Below are 14,702 nucleotides of genomic sequence, written 5' to 3'. Positions count from 1 at the left end.
TTCAAAATGACAAGGCCACGAAGTTGAACATCAGTAGTCATAAACCCAAAATTGGTTCGGTCAGTAAAATCTCCGCTATTTTATTTCTCCAATGTTGGCAGGTATGTAATTTTATGTTTGTTGACATATTTCTATGCATCTTTACACTTTTTTACAGTAAAACAAAAAAGCTTCCAAGCAAGAATTTTTTAGTATATTTCTAAACATTTAATGTAATAAATAGTGTTGAAAAACTGTATCTTTGACATCCATTGGTTAATGATGCTTCTACAAAGCACTTTCTTAAGAAAATCTTTTTGCCGTCCGGCAGTCAGGTACAGTGCAATTAATAACCCTTAATCTAATGATCGGATCTACATATACTCAATCTTAATGATTCATAGGAGTGATTTCAAATATGTCTTAGTGCGTGAAATTCCGATCCTAAGAGTAAAAGTTATTCAGAGTGATTTGTGTTGTTATTTATTTTATTTTTTTGCTCTCTGTATATCAACTGTTTATTTTGCTTCGAAACAATAACTGGCAACTCAAACTTATTGTTTTGTTACATTTTATAAAAAATATTAAATGTATTCATATAAACATTTTAATTTAAAAAATTGTTAATAGGATGTAAATCCTCTTGTTTCTGTATACACCTTGCTGCATCAGTTATTTATTTGCCTGTCAGGACGTCTTATCATTGTGTTAGATGAGTGATCATCTTTAGCAGAAATTTGAGGGCTCTGTCCTCGACTCCTACCTCAATTAATTAAACTCTATTAAATAATGATTTATGTTTGTAACACTATAAAAGATGACTTCTATAACTGTGCAATCTTTTTTGCAGTATTCTAGATGGAGCCCATCTTCAAAGCATAAATATTTGCTCCAGCCTGTAAGTGTCATAGAATCTAATGATGAAACTGTGATAGTAGAATTATTAAAAAGCAATGAAAACAACACTGTAGATGAGATAGATATTAGTGGGTGAGTCATCTTTTTTTTTTTACAGTTTATTAAAAATTAAGGTTCTACAAACGTTATTTTACAAGCCTTAAAAAAATTATTTTATTGTTTATTATTGCTTATTTTTAGTACCTGTGATTATGCATTGCATCCAAACAAGGAGAGTTTTGAAATATATCTACAAATATTAGTCAGCCATGCATTAGATGTTGAGTTTATACCAGCAATTGTCAAAGACAATGGTTTGTCTCTATATATATTTATATATATTTTAATTTTATGATAATATGCTTTGTACTAAACTTATTCTGCATTTTAACATTATGAATTGGTATAATCAATGAGTCCTTCATTAATTAACACAAATCAAAAATCAATGAATTTGTTATTAATTATTTTTTAATGGTAATGAAAGATTTGCTGTGTATAATTGCATCTCAAAGTGAAAGATAAAATGTTTTCTGTATTATAGTTAGATGAATTAGACTAATCGGTAACTGTTATATATGCCTTTTATCTCTGATAATTAATAATTTTACATTGATAGTTTAGTTTAGTTAAAAGGAAACAACTGTGATTAATGTATTCATGTTTTTAAAATCCATACATATACAGTGAAACGTCACTAAATTTTGACGCTTTTGGGACAAGAAAATAGTCATTAAGAAAATTATGCTAATAGATAGATAAATCTTGATGGTTTTTAAAAGAGGTCTTTTAAGTGCAAATGACTCCTGTGTCCATTTAAAAGGGTGACAAGATGTATTATAGTTTCCAACATGTATAGTAAAGAAATTTTTTCATAGTGGTAACACTATCTATGTTTTAATGAATAAATAAATACTTCTGTAATAACTAAGCTTGGTGTGTAAAGCAAAATTTGTGTATGTAAAGATAATAAAATATTCTGTATAAAAAATATTTGTGCTATTAAAAATCTATATTATTTTAACTTGAATTTCATTCAATAGTACTTTGATAAAATTGTTTAAGCTGATAATAATTTCTTTTATTATTATTAAGTTCTAGTCAATGAAAATAATTTTGAAAATCACCTTTAACTATCTAGCTAAACGTTAGAGAAACAGCTAACATTTAACTAAATAGTTTTTATGTTAGCTATTTGCAAACTATTTATATATTTTTTAGTTTCTGACTAAAAAAGTTTTAAGGTAGTTCAGAAAATTTTTTCATATGCTAAAGAGAGCAATTCCAATTAGGTTTTTCCTCTTTAATATTTCTCCCCCTTCTTTCCTAAATCTGCAGATGCACTGATAATCTGTCCTGCTTGAAGGTTATTTCTGCTACCTAGAGCTTATATGTATACAGTCAAACTCTGTTATAGTGAACACCCGGATAGAGTGAACGAAATGTTCGCTCCCTTGCCTTAATGCACATGTATAATGTTTTTTTTTGTAGATATAGTGAACCAAAACAAGAGAGGAAGTTGGATATTATGAACTTTTCTCTGCTGTCGACTGATTTATTTTCTTCACGTTTTCGTAATAATTTTGTAATTTCTACTTCAAAATAAATACATGTACCGATTTTTAAAACTGCATGGAATGTAGCAGTAAGCATTTTCCTTGTTTGCGTCATTATTGAATAGTATTATTAAATCGGTTCAGCATTCAAAGAAGCCGCAATCTTCCAGTATCTGGACAAATGCTTCAAGTCAAAGCCAATGAATTTGCTGAGATTACTTTCAAGAGCTCGAATGGATGGTTAAACAGGTTTAAAAACCGGAATAACATAAATTCAGAAACAATTAGAGTCGAGAAGTGTTTCGTTGTGGATTGCGCATCAGCTAAAGATTACAAATTTTTTTTTGATTTTTTTACGCAAGGCGAAGAGTCATGAAAAGTAAAAGTGAACACATTTTTGTTACTATGTATTATTTTTCAGTTATTTTTGTATTTAATTTTATGGGTCATTTATTTAAATGTGTAATAAAATGGGGAAGTTTGGAAGGATTAATTAAAATTGTTTGGAGAACAGATATCCGGTTATAGTGAACCGGAATTTCGATCCCTCGTATTTTCACTCTAATCAGAGTTTGACTGTATATAAAATCTATTAGTTAAGTGGCTTTTTAGGTGAGGTTTTGCTGTATTATTTTTATTTCAGTAATTGGTAACACTCTTATTTTTTTCTAGATGAATATTTTCTCAGTCATTATCAAAAAATTGAAGAAATCACTTCCCAAAAGAAACTTTGTATATATAATGAGAAATGGGGTTCTCAGCTCTTTCATTCAATGGAAATGTATCCTTACATTACAACCACCTTGAAAAAGGAAGAAGAAACTGACTCGTGTCCAGTAATTATTCTTTTATTCGAAATATTTCTGTTAATGTGTTACTACAGTAATCTCTATAAAAATTGAGGGCTAAATCTCACATTCATTGAGATTTTACCGCCTCCCTGATTATCCTGATTTATTTTGAAAATATTTATTGTCCCGAAAAAACAGCAGAATTTGTCAGCACATTTTGTTTTACTCGACCAGAAGCAAAAAATAATAATCTGCTGTGATTTGAAGTTTGCCAGGTTTTGTTTGAAAGTTTTGCTGTTGGATTATGAAAATGCACACATGTTTTGTACGATCGTTGCTGAATTTATTTAGAAAAAAGGGTAAATAAAAATGGCATATCACTTCACTGGTGTTCGGAAAGTATCATTTTGTGCTGTCTCTAATATTTAACTTTTTTTTTATTTGCCCGAAATTACTTGGGATAGTAAACTGATGGTAAATTGAATGTTTTTTACACATAAAAAGAGAATTCAGATTTCATTGGAAAACTTGTGTTTTGTTTCAGGTTCTTGTATTTATTAATGAAATGGAAAAAAATGTGCTGATTTTTTGCAATTTTTTTTTCAAAAAAATTTGCATGGGAAGCGGTTAATTGCTGTCCTAAATATATATTTTTAGAATTCTGTTTTTTTAAAGAAGAAATCAATCAAACATGCACTTTAGGAACCATAATCAACATTAAAGTAAGAAAAGATAAACTGATTATTAGACATCATCGTTGGCATTTCATTCAAAAGAAACTGAATGAAATGGAAGAAACTGATAATGATTTGATTAGCTATAAGTCTTAAAAGAATGGCTTATGTTAAAGTTTTCATGTCTACTTTAGAAATCTTTAGTTAAGTTATACTCAGTCTGAGTCAGTCTGTTCCTGTTTTTTTTTTTTTTTAAATTCTTCTTTGTGATTTAAGAGATTTGGATGACATGTTTTTATTTGCTTAAATAAACAGGGTAGCCACCCACCTGGAATTATCGGGGAATTTTTTTTATATTGGAAAAAACCTAGAGAATCAGGGAATTATTTTAAAGAAAAGCTGGAAATTTTTTCGTCAATAATTGTTTTAATTTCACTAATTTAAATTATTTACTAATTTTCTTAATTTAAATTATTTCATCCATTATACCCACTTTTTTTAGACAAAAAATGTATCGTCAAATAGTTGAAATATCATCAACTTAGCGATATTTTGCTTGCATCAAAATTTGCTCCATTGCAGCCCTGTTAAACTAGAATTTCACGTAAAATTCTCTCACGGTTGCTTAACGAATGTGGAAACATTTGACCTCTATGCAGACTATGGGACTGTGCAATTTAGGAAAAGCAAAGATTGTGCTGGACGTGGAAGAAGGGATTAAGATATTAACTTCTGTTTTCAAATTCTGTCCTTGGGCTGAATTCATTTATGGCTCAAGTTTGTTCCGATACTTTGGTGGTAATTTATTTTGACAAAATGTTTCTGTATTTTTAACTTTATAAAATTCTCCAAAAATTAGTTGGTTATCATTTAATAATAATAGATTTTATATTGCATTCTTTTTCTGAAAGCTTTTATACTCCCATTCAAAGAAATCTGTGAATTATTTTTTCTCAGCAAACCAACCAATCACATATTTTTTTTTACAATCGCTAACAGCAATGTTTGTCGACAAATTGTTACAATTGTTGCATTAATGCTAATTTTTTCTATTTCATTTTAACCTCTTATAACATATTTTAATTTAAAAAAAAAATTTAAGAACTAACTATATATTAGTATTTAATTTTACTGTTTTGTTGGTCAATATATGATTTTTGATTCAAAATGTGAATTGTATACTTATCACAATATTAAAAGTTCGTAAATGTTGCTTGCTTTCCAGAGATGATATTTCTAAAACTATTCCTCCTTTTACCCTAAAAAGTTTACAAAGACTGAGGAATGTATAGGAAATATATTAAATGATAAAATATATTTTAAACATAAAATATATATATGTATTTATTCATGTGTGTTTAATACGAAGAAGGAAAATGAAACTATGTCTTTAGATTTGAATTCTTTAAATATTTTAATTTCAAATAAGAAAAAAAAGTATAAAATTTAAGGAATTTTATCTTTTTTTTTTCTATAGAGTATACAACAAAAAATTTGACAATTTTACATTTGTGACATTTATTTTTGTATACTGAATCTCTTAAAATAATAATGCTAATTCAAATAAACATTATTTAAAAATTTTACTTATGATCAATGAATATGATCAATGAATTTTATAAAAAGCACTGTTAAGATAAAATACAGAACACAGTACAGCTTTATATTGAAATGTAAATGTGTTGGTACACTTATGACTTTCAATGAAATAGGAAATAAAAATTCTTTAATTAAAATGAATATTTCAGAATGGCTATTTAATAATAAAAAATATGTTCTATTCTTAGAAGAACTGCATGGAATATTTTAAAAACAAAGAAAAAGTTTATTTTTAAGAAATCAATCATCAAAAAGTAACAAAAACTTTGTCGCACAAGAGTCATCGCACACTTTCAAAAAAATCTCTGCCTATTAGTAAATATTCTGATTTTTCTAATTAGTAATATTTAGTAGAGTTTCCTTTCACATCTACAATAGCTTTTATAAGTTTGTAAATAAATTAACTAGTTTTTTTTTTGTCGGGTGAATATTTTTTATAAAATATTTTTTATTAAATTTTACAGAAACTTTTACAACACTCATTTGTGAATTAATGAACTTTTCCACAAATTTTATAATTTTAATCTCTGATATGAAGTCCTTCTTTTAAGCATTTTATCACATATTGCACAGTGTAATAGGACACATTAAACTAATTTAACAATATTCATTACTGATTTACCTCTTATGAGGACAAATTATCAACTTTCAAATTTGGTCTATTGTTTTGTTATGACCATGAGCCGTTTTTAACTGATAAAAGAAAATATTACGGTGAATCAAAAATTAAAATATAATTTTGCTATCACAAGCTTGATACTAAATTGCAAATAAATATATAAAAATTTAAATGAAAGATAATTAAAGGAACAAATTAACGCATTAGACGATAATTTTAATTCTGAAATCGGAAAACATTTAAGTGTACAATGACTTTCGTTGGGTTAAATTTTTGTTACTATTTGATTATTGATATCTTAAAAATAAACTTTTGCTTTGTTTTTAAAGTTTTCCTAAGATTATATTATACATCTTATTATCAAATACGCATTCTGAAATATTCATTTTAATTAATGAATTTTTATTTCCTATTTCAATAAAAGTTATAAGTGGACAAACACTTTCGGGTGCCACTGTAATTATAAAAAATTATTAATATATAATCACCTGAAACGATTTTCCCTTTTTGCGTAATGAAAATATATTAAACAATATTTATCCAAGGTCTTATTGATCATTCTGTTTTTGTCGTTTGCTAGGTACACTTTGAAGAAAAACTACTTGAAACAACACATTAAAAAAATTTATTCAATAAAAACAATATATTCTACAAGCTAAACATATTTTCTCCACGTCTTGATTTTTTAAAAATTAATGTTGTACCAAAACATTAAAAAATAAATGAAAAATCTTGCCAAATTGTCAAAATAAATTATTTTTTTCAAGATGATATGTTAAAAAAATAACATTTTGAATAAAATATTTTATAATATAGACACTTTTCTTGTACACATCCTACACTTTATAAGAAAAAAGAAACACAGACCTGGAAATTTTAAGATTTTTTTCTGGAAAACCTGGAAAAATCGGGGAAATTTGAAATCTGATTTGAGTGGCCACCCAGATAAAAATTTACAAATCCTAACAAGTAATTTTATTTTTTTTATTTTAGAGTGGAATATTTATAAAGGGGAAAAAATGGAAAAAATGTATTTTTTACAAGTAATATACATTCAAAAATTTGTTGCAAAAATTATGGCATTATACTATGTTTATTATGAGCTAGTAATGAATATCATTGAATGTTTTGTACTACCTTAATTTAGTTATATAAACATCAATAATCAGGAGAAAAAGATAAAACATAAATGTCATTATTAAATTCCAATTATGGAACTAATATTTCCATAATTATGAGAATAGACAATTATCAAAATCATTGGTAGAAACAATTCTTGACAAAGTCAGCGCAACTGAAAGATCTGAGGTCATGTAGTAATAAGCCACACTTTTTTCAAATGGTGACATTTTATTATTGAACAGTTTAGTATTGTTCCCAGATATGTGATTTAAAAATGATCGTAATTTCCATTCGTTAACAGAGCACATAGCTTTCTTTGAAATCATAGTATTTTTCTCTGAAAAAGCTATCTTAAACATTTGGAAAAAGGGACTCATCATAAAATTTGCTCAAGCGCTTTAGTTAGAAATGTAAAGAAAAAAATTCTGGATCTGTAACACATATTAAATCACAGTAAATAAAATCTTCTTTTGGAATTTTTGTGTCAAAAAAAGAAGGACTCCCTGAATTACTTTTGATGTGATGCACTCAGTCTCAATGATTTCAAATCTGTTAATTAGTGCAGACAATATTTTTAGTTACAAAATTGCACACAAAAAAAAAAACATAAAATTTTTCTGCAAGCTTTGGTTTCCTCAAAATATAAGGGTAGCTGAAATCTGAAAAATAGGGTCACTATAGTTTGCTCAGGTTGAGACCCCTTAATGTTAAATAAATTTTTTTAATATTTTGGCATACCTTGAGCACATTGAAAAAATTTTCATGTAATTTTAAAATTCATTTATCCAAAGATAATTCATTACAAAAAATAATTTTTAATAATTATTTATTATTTTATTTTTAACAGATATAGAAATTTTGAATTGTAAGGTATATAAGTTTTTACGCCAGTTTTAAGAGTGTTATTTTATATAGCAAAATACAAATTTTGAACGAAATCCGTCGAATAGTTCTCCAGAAATCGAATTATAGAAGAGATATTTAAGACTCGATTTCTCGGGAACCGTTCGACCGATTTTGTAACCGATTCGATTGCAATTGACAGATTACTTTGAAAAACATTTTTTTTCTTTATTTTAGTTACGAGAAGCAGAAGATTTTATTTGCGACCTTTTCATAAACAATTTACACATTATATTAAAATTTGGATAAAAATTATGATCATTTACGAAGACATAAATTAAAATACTTTTTTAATCATTAAAAATGCCTTTTACACTTCTTTTTTTTTTCCTAGAAAAATTACTTCCATTTAAATAACAAAATTGGTCACAAATAGGATCTAAAACAATAGGAAATGTTGAAATAGGAATGTAATAGGAAATGTTTTTAAAAATATAGAATGATAGCTGCACTGGAAAAATCTTAAAATGTCCGAATATTAATTTTCTAATGTTTATTTTTGAAAGCATATGTATGTACACATTCTTAATTGGATAAAAAGATGCATGAACTTTCCTGTGGCAGAATTTTTTGGGGCTTTCTGCGACAAACATCTCTAGCAATCATAACTTTCTACAACATACTTTTAATAATAACTAATACACATGTTATTAATGTTAAGTAACATGTTAAGTACATGTTAAGTAACAGAAACGTTGTACAGTAGGTAACCGATTATCCGGAACGATCGGGACCATCGCTATTCCGGATAACTGATTTTTCCGGTTTTCTGAATCGATACAAAAAGCCGTTTTAACCCAACTGAAAAAAATAAAAATAGTTGAAAATAATCTAAAAAAGAAGAATAAACGATGAAGTAATACATTAATGATTATTTCCAAAATGATGGTAAGGTAAACATCTTTCAAAAAATAAAGAAAAATCCTAAAATCTTATAAGAAAAAAAAAATTTTTTTTTTTTAAATGGTGGGAAAATTTATCGAATTTTGTTCCGGTTTTTTGGTTTTCCGGTTTTCTGATTTCCGGATAACGGGTTCTGTACTGTATTTACAAAGAAATGCCTATTTGGATATAATAAAATTGTATGCATTTTTTTAAAAATGAATATGAAATATTTTTTTTATTCAAATATCATGGGCAATATTCTCACATTTTGTAAGAGGAAAACACACTCATTATTTCTTTTTTCGCATTTTGTAAATCATCATCACATAAAAAAATAATAATTAAAAAGCGTAAATTCAGAGAAAGAAAAGAAAACCAATTTTTTTTTTAATTTTTCCCAAAAGGGAATTCAAAAAATCAGGAGCATTTCTTCCCCTCTGATGCTTGAAAAAGGTATACCTCGAGTATAATTGTGGAGGGAAAAAAATCTTTCAAACATTTCTACAGAAAAGAAATTTTTTGCTTCAATGTTCTTCATTTTTCATTCTTCTCAAATAAAAATCGAAAAATTAAGAACATTTCTTTCCCCTCCGATGCGCGAAAAAGGCATCTTTTAAATATAATTTTAGAGAGAAAAAAAATTTGCGGAAAAAGAAAACCAGATTTTTTTTACTTTCTAAAGGAAATTCTTTCTGCAAGAACTGCGACAATGTTGCAGGGCTGAACACTTTTAAGTTAAATGACAAAATCTAAGAATTATGAATGTTTTAAAGACTCTCATTTATCCATTGGTGATTCAGTATTTCTGATGATGTTGTCTTTTATTTTCAGGTGTGCAATATAAACAAAATCCAATATATTGCCCATTTTCATGGGTCAATCTACGATGCTTTGACCCTTGAGAGTAAAAGTGAAGAGAGCAATCTAATGAGTGATTTCCCACTGTGTGGGACCTGTGTACAAACAGTCACTCTCTACAGTCGCTTGCATCACCATCGATACCACTTCTATTTATCAAGTTGTAAAAAGGTATACATCTCATCTTTTGCTCATTTCATTTTCATGCTCAAAAGTACTCATTTTTAACTAGTTTTGTTTTAGTTCTAAATTTTAAGAACTATTCTATTTTTTCCAAGTCAACTAAACGGGGAAAATAATTTTATTCTTGTTAGATGAAACATTTCAGACCAGATCCGAATTCTTTTTTGCCGGAGGGCTTCAGATAATGCAGTTAAATATTATTATGAATGGGTAGCTTTCTTAAAAAAAAAACATTATTTTCCTCTGGTTGACTTACACTAAAACTTATATTTTAAATTTTCCTTTGAAACTATGTCACAATTTCTGTAACTTTTTTTTTCACTGAGTGTTTTAAATCAATAATTTGCTAACTTTGTCAGTAAAAATATCCGTTTTTCATTTCTAATTACTATTATAGGTAAAAGAAGTTCAAAAGCAAGATGACACTGCTATTCTTGAAGATTGTTTGGCTGACACTGATTGGATATCTGAGGTGAAATTTTTTTCTTTCTTTTATGAATATCTCCCCCCACCCACTTTTTAGGAATATTGTTTGGCTGACACTCATTAGTTGTCTGAGGCTATTTTTTTTTCTTTTATGAATGTCTTCCCCCTTTTTTAATAATATTGTTTGGCTTACATTAATTACATATCTTGGGTGTTAAATTTTTTTTCTTTTATAAATGTCTTTTCCCCTTTTTAATGATATTGTTTTGCCGACACCGATCAAATATCTGAGGAGCTAGTTTTTATTTTATTTTATAAAATGTCTTTTCCCTCCTTTTTGTAATGATATTTCTCAAATTATAATCAAATTTCAATTCAAACTAAATGATTTATTATTATAAATGTTATAATGTTTTGATGTCAGTCTTAATTTGAGTACATTTTTGTACAATTCTATCTTTTAAGCATAGAATTTTTCACTAAACTAATCATTCAATTGTGCACTTGCATGGTTTTCCTCTCATTGTAATGAAATGTGGGTTATCTCCGTCGAGTAGTCCTCCTACCGATACTAGTTTGTTGCATTGCTCGATCCAGGGATTTCCCTGTATTCCAGGTTGGGTTCAAAATTACATAGCTGCGAATTTGAACTTTGATATAGTCAAAAACTCACAAATTGGTTGGATGTTCACCGCTAGTTGTAAAATAAAGCTTAACACTAAACATGCCAAAACCGGTCACTAAACTCATAACGTGGGTTTATGAGTACGACACGCAATCCAGACATCAGGCAAGTGAATGGCGTTCATCAAATGGTAATGGCATTCATCAAAGTAAAAATCGCTGGAAGCACTTATGGATATACCAAAAACCGAATATAAAAATGTTTCAAGGATTGGATCAAGTGCTGTCATAAGTGTGTTACAGTCGATGGGGATTACTTTGAAGGGGATAATATAGATTTAGATGAATAAACTTGTATTTCTAATTTTCTGAATAAATTCCGGGAACTTTTTGATCAAGGTGGTATGTTAAATATACGTTGAGCAAGGTATTAAAAATTCTTATTCTTTGTGTTTGTAATGCATAAAAATTGGCAATATACAATTTTGTTTCATTATAATAAAGTGTTTTTAGTTTATTTCCTTCCTAAAATCCACATTTCATACACTCAATCAACTCCGGTCATTTGACTGACTATGGTAGAAATACGTGTATATTAAGTGTTGGTATGTTAACCAACGATTATTTCCTTTAAAGCATATTCGTAAACGTGCAACATTTTGGCAAGAAGTTTCATGGAATAAAATTATGTTACTCCTTTTAACCTATTCAGTATTCCATTTATTATTGTTTATTTTTTTCTTATAGATGTTTCAAGATCTTCTTGAAATGTGGAATGCCTGTGACAAGTACAGGTGACAAACTGATTGAGCTCATTGACTCTCATTTCCTATTACCCAGCCTCTAAATTCTTTTTTGAATAAAAGACATGAAACCAGCATAAAGCGGTCGACGTTAGAAACCATTCGAGTAATATTACTCATTATGTATATTTGCACGCATTTTAAAGTATTCTTTTCTATCAAGTCCATCTGAAACTGCTGGTTGAAGGTTCCAAGGATACTGAAGGTCACAAAAATATTTATTTCTTTTAACTTTGCAAATATGTATCATATATTTGTAAATTACTTTTTTCTGTTATTGGATTTCTCTCCTTTTTTTTTTAATGAAACCAAATTTTTTACATCATATGAATCTGTTTCTTTTTTTAAAAAAAAGACTATTAATCTGCTTATCTAAAATCAAAAAGAGCATTTAAGATTTTCCACAGTGAAGCTTTTTGAAAAATAAATTAGGTTCACAATCTTATTGAAATTTTTATTTATATGTTTCAAAATCTAATTTTAACCCGTATCCTATTCACCCGCAAAAGTAAGGATGTGCTAAAAAAAAACTGTCATTGCTGAAAAAGCAAGAAGAGCAAATAAACCTGGGTTTAACCGGTTGGAGTTGGAGATTCAACAACTATCAAGAATCTCTAACACCTTGAACCAGCTGATCTTGAATGTAACCAAACCTAGTCAGTTAGGCCTGAAGTCAATAACTAGAATACATGTTATTTTCCACATTATAACCCTTAACTATGAAAAACATCAGCATTGAAAATTATTAGGCAGCTACCTAATAATATATTCATATTTTGCTTTATCAACTTATGACATAGTTTCAGGCTTTCACTGACCAGGATTCTTTAGAACTAGTTTCAGCTGGTGTTGGAGATTCTTAAAAATTGTATTATCCTTCCCTGTGAAAAAATTAAAAGCAGAGAATATGAGTTTTTGGAGAATATCGCGGAATTCCACGTGTCTCGAGACCGTCGGTTCTCGGACTTCGAGGCTGATCAAAAACTTATAATCTGACGAATTATTCACGGAATTCCTCAATCTAAAATCCAAATTTTGAAGCTTCCGCTCATTCTCTATAACGAGACACTTACATACATGTGATTTTTCTTTCAATGGGCAGAATTCCGCCAATTGATTGTTTTGGTTTGGCGGATTTTCGTCAGTTTGAATATTTAAAACGACACCGCAATCCGTTTATATCGCGATTCGTATTCACACGTTTTGAATATCGAACATCCATTTTCGTCTTTCCTAATTTGAAAGTTACAATTTGCGATGCGTATTCACGCGGTTTAAAAATCGTACATTGTGATTTGAGTTCACACAATTTTAAAATAATATAGTCACACGATCTTAAAATCCAACGTCACGATTCATATTCACGCGATTTTGAAAATTCAACATCGCGATTCTTGTAAGAACTAAGATTAGTTGCTATAAAGATGTCATATTCATCATTAGTAGGTCATTTAATTATAAATCTGATTGAAAAAAATTACTTTAAATATGAAAAATATATAATATATAAATTGATATTGAATTTTTTGCACATGAAATTTTCAAGGTTTTTCACTCCGCGACGCAATTACTCCCATTAAAGCTTTAACCGAGTAGAATGGATTAATTATCTCCAATTCGACCAGTCAAATTTAGGTTTTTATATTCATTCTCGTTGTAACATTTACGCTGCGTTTATAAATTTCTTTATCCTTGTTACCTGACATCAGTCTCTAACTGGAACCGGTGATGGTCAAAGTGACCTAACATACATGTGATAATTGCATGATCAAGTGTGGTCAGGCTAAAAATGCGAGAGAAATAATAAAAAAAACACTGTAGTGTTAGAATACTGATGGAGTCCTGTCCACCAATTCTTGGATTCAGTACCTGCCAGTTCATTATTATACCAAAGATGTTGGAGTTTGCTGTTCCATTCTAAAACGGAGATGTTTTTTCCCCGAAAAGTTGTGTTGCGACTTGTAAAAAATGTAGCTAGCTATTGATTTTAAAAGAAATATATATAGTTACAAAGATGTCTAAATGTTTGACGCTGTATATGTAAATCATAATTAAGTTTCAGTTTTTATATTTATTGTTTGAAAATTTTTTTTTTATATGTTTTTATCTTGGCCCATTTCTGCAAAAAAACAAAAACAAAAATTATTTCAACTTTACATTGCCAGTTTCTACTTAATATTAAAAATTCTCAATGCTGAAATACTTTCAAGTTTATATTAATTGTTATAATTTGTAAATAATAATTTATTAGTTTACTGAATATTAAACCTATAAATTATTATTCTTTATGTAAAACTGTTTTCAGGAGGAAGAAAAAATTCTTTAAGTTAATATTTATAAATGTATGATTTGATTAGTATTTTCCTTTAAATTTAGAAGCCTATTTCAACAAGTCTCTTTTTTTTCAACTTGGTGGCTTTCTATTTATAATTAATATTGTTAACTGAAACTTTTGCATTTTGATACTAACTATAAAAATAACAAAACTTAATGAGTTTTTTCTTCAAATTATTATAAACATTTAATTTATAAAAGTAATATTACTCTCTTTTATATAAAATTTAAAAACGAATCTAAATATTTCATTAGCTTTTTAAGGCTTAAAGATTGTATTATCTGTTTAATATGCCTTATATCACTGTTTTGCTAATATATTAATTTGGAAGCAGCAACTCCGTTTTAGCTTTGCATTTGTAATTAAACTAGCTTTGAATAGTTAATTTTATCTTCAATTTTTTAACAGCATATTTTAGCATGTGTGCATACTCTGTACAAATAAGACT

The 14,702-nt window shown here is 27.9% G+C and overlaps 1 protein-coding gene across 2 annotated transcripts in view; it reads left to right on the top strand.

Annotated features, from left to right (window-relative positions):
* Positions 1-14,061, top strand: part of LOC107452495 (uncharacterized) — a 29,779-nt gene extending 15,718 nt beyond the window's left edge. For both annotated transcript variants that reach the window (XM_016068980.4, XM_016068979.4), the window contains exons 6-11: positions 830-969; positions 1,078-1,190; positions 3,105-3,268; positions 9,857-10,054; positions 10,464-10,538; positions 11,864-14,061. In XM_016068980.4, the coding sequence (XP_015924466.3) occupies positions 830-969; positions 1,078-1,190; positions 3,105-3,268; positions 9,857-10,054; positions 10,464-10,538; positions 11,864-11,914 (741 nt within the window). In that variant the 3' untranslated portion in view covers positions 11,915-14,061. The remainder of the gene's footprint in view (positions 1-829; positions 970-1,077; positions 1,191-3,104; positions 3,269-9,856; positions 10,055-10,463; positions 10,539-11,863) is intronic.
* Positions 14,062-14,702: the final 641 nt, after the last annotated feature.

The sequence above is a fragment of the Parasteatoda tepidariorum genome, chromosome 4 (assembly GCF_982258835.1).
Source record: "Parasteatoda tepidariorum strain Cologne lab strain chromosome 4, Ptep-v5.0, whole genome shotgun sequence".
NCBI classification, from domain to species: Eukaryota; Metazoa; Arthropoda; class Arachnida; order Araneae; family Theridiidae; genus Parasteatoda; species Parasteatoda tepidariorum.
Note: the sequence above shows the minus strand (reverse complement) of the source record. Positions and strands in the feature narration are given on the sequence as shown.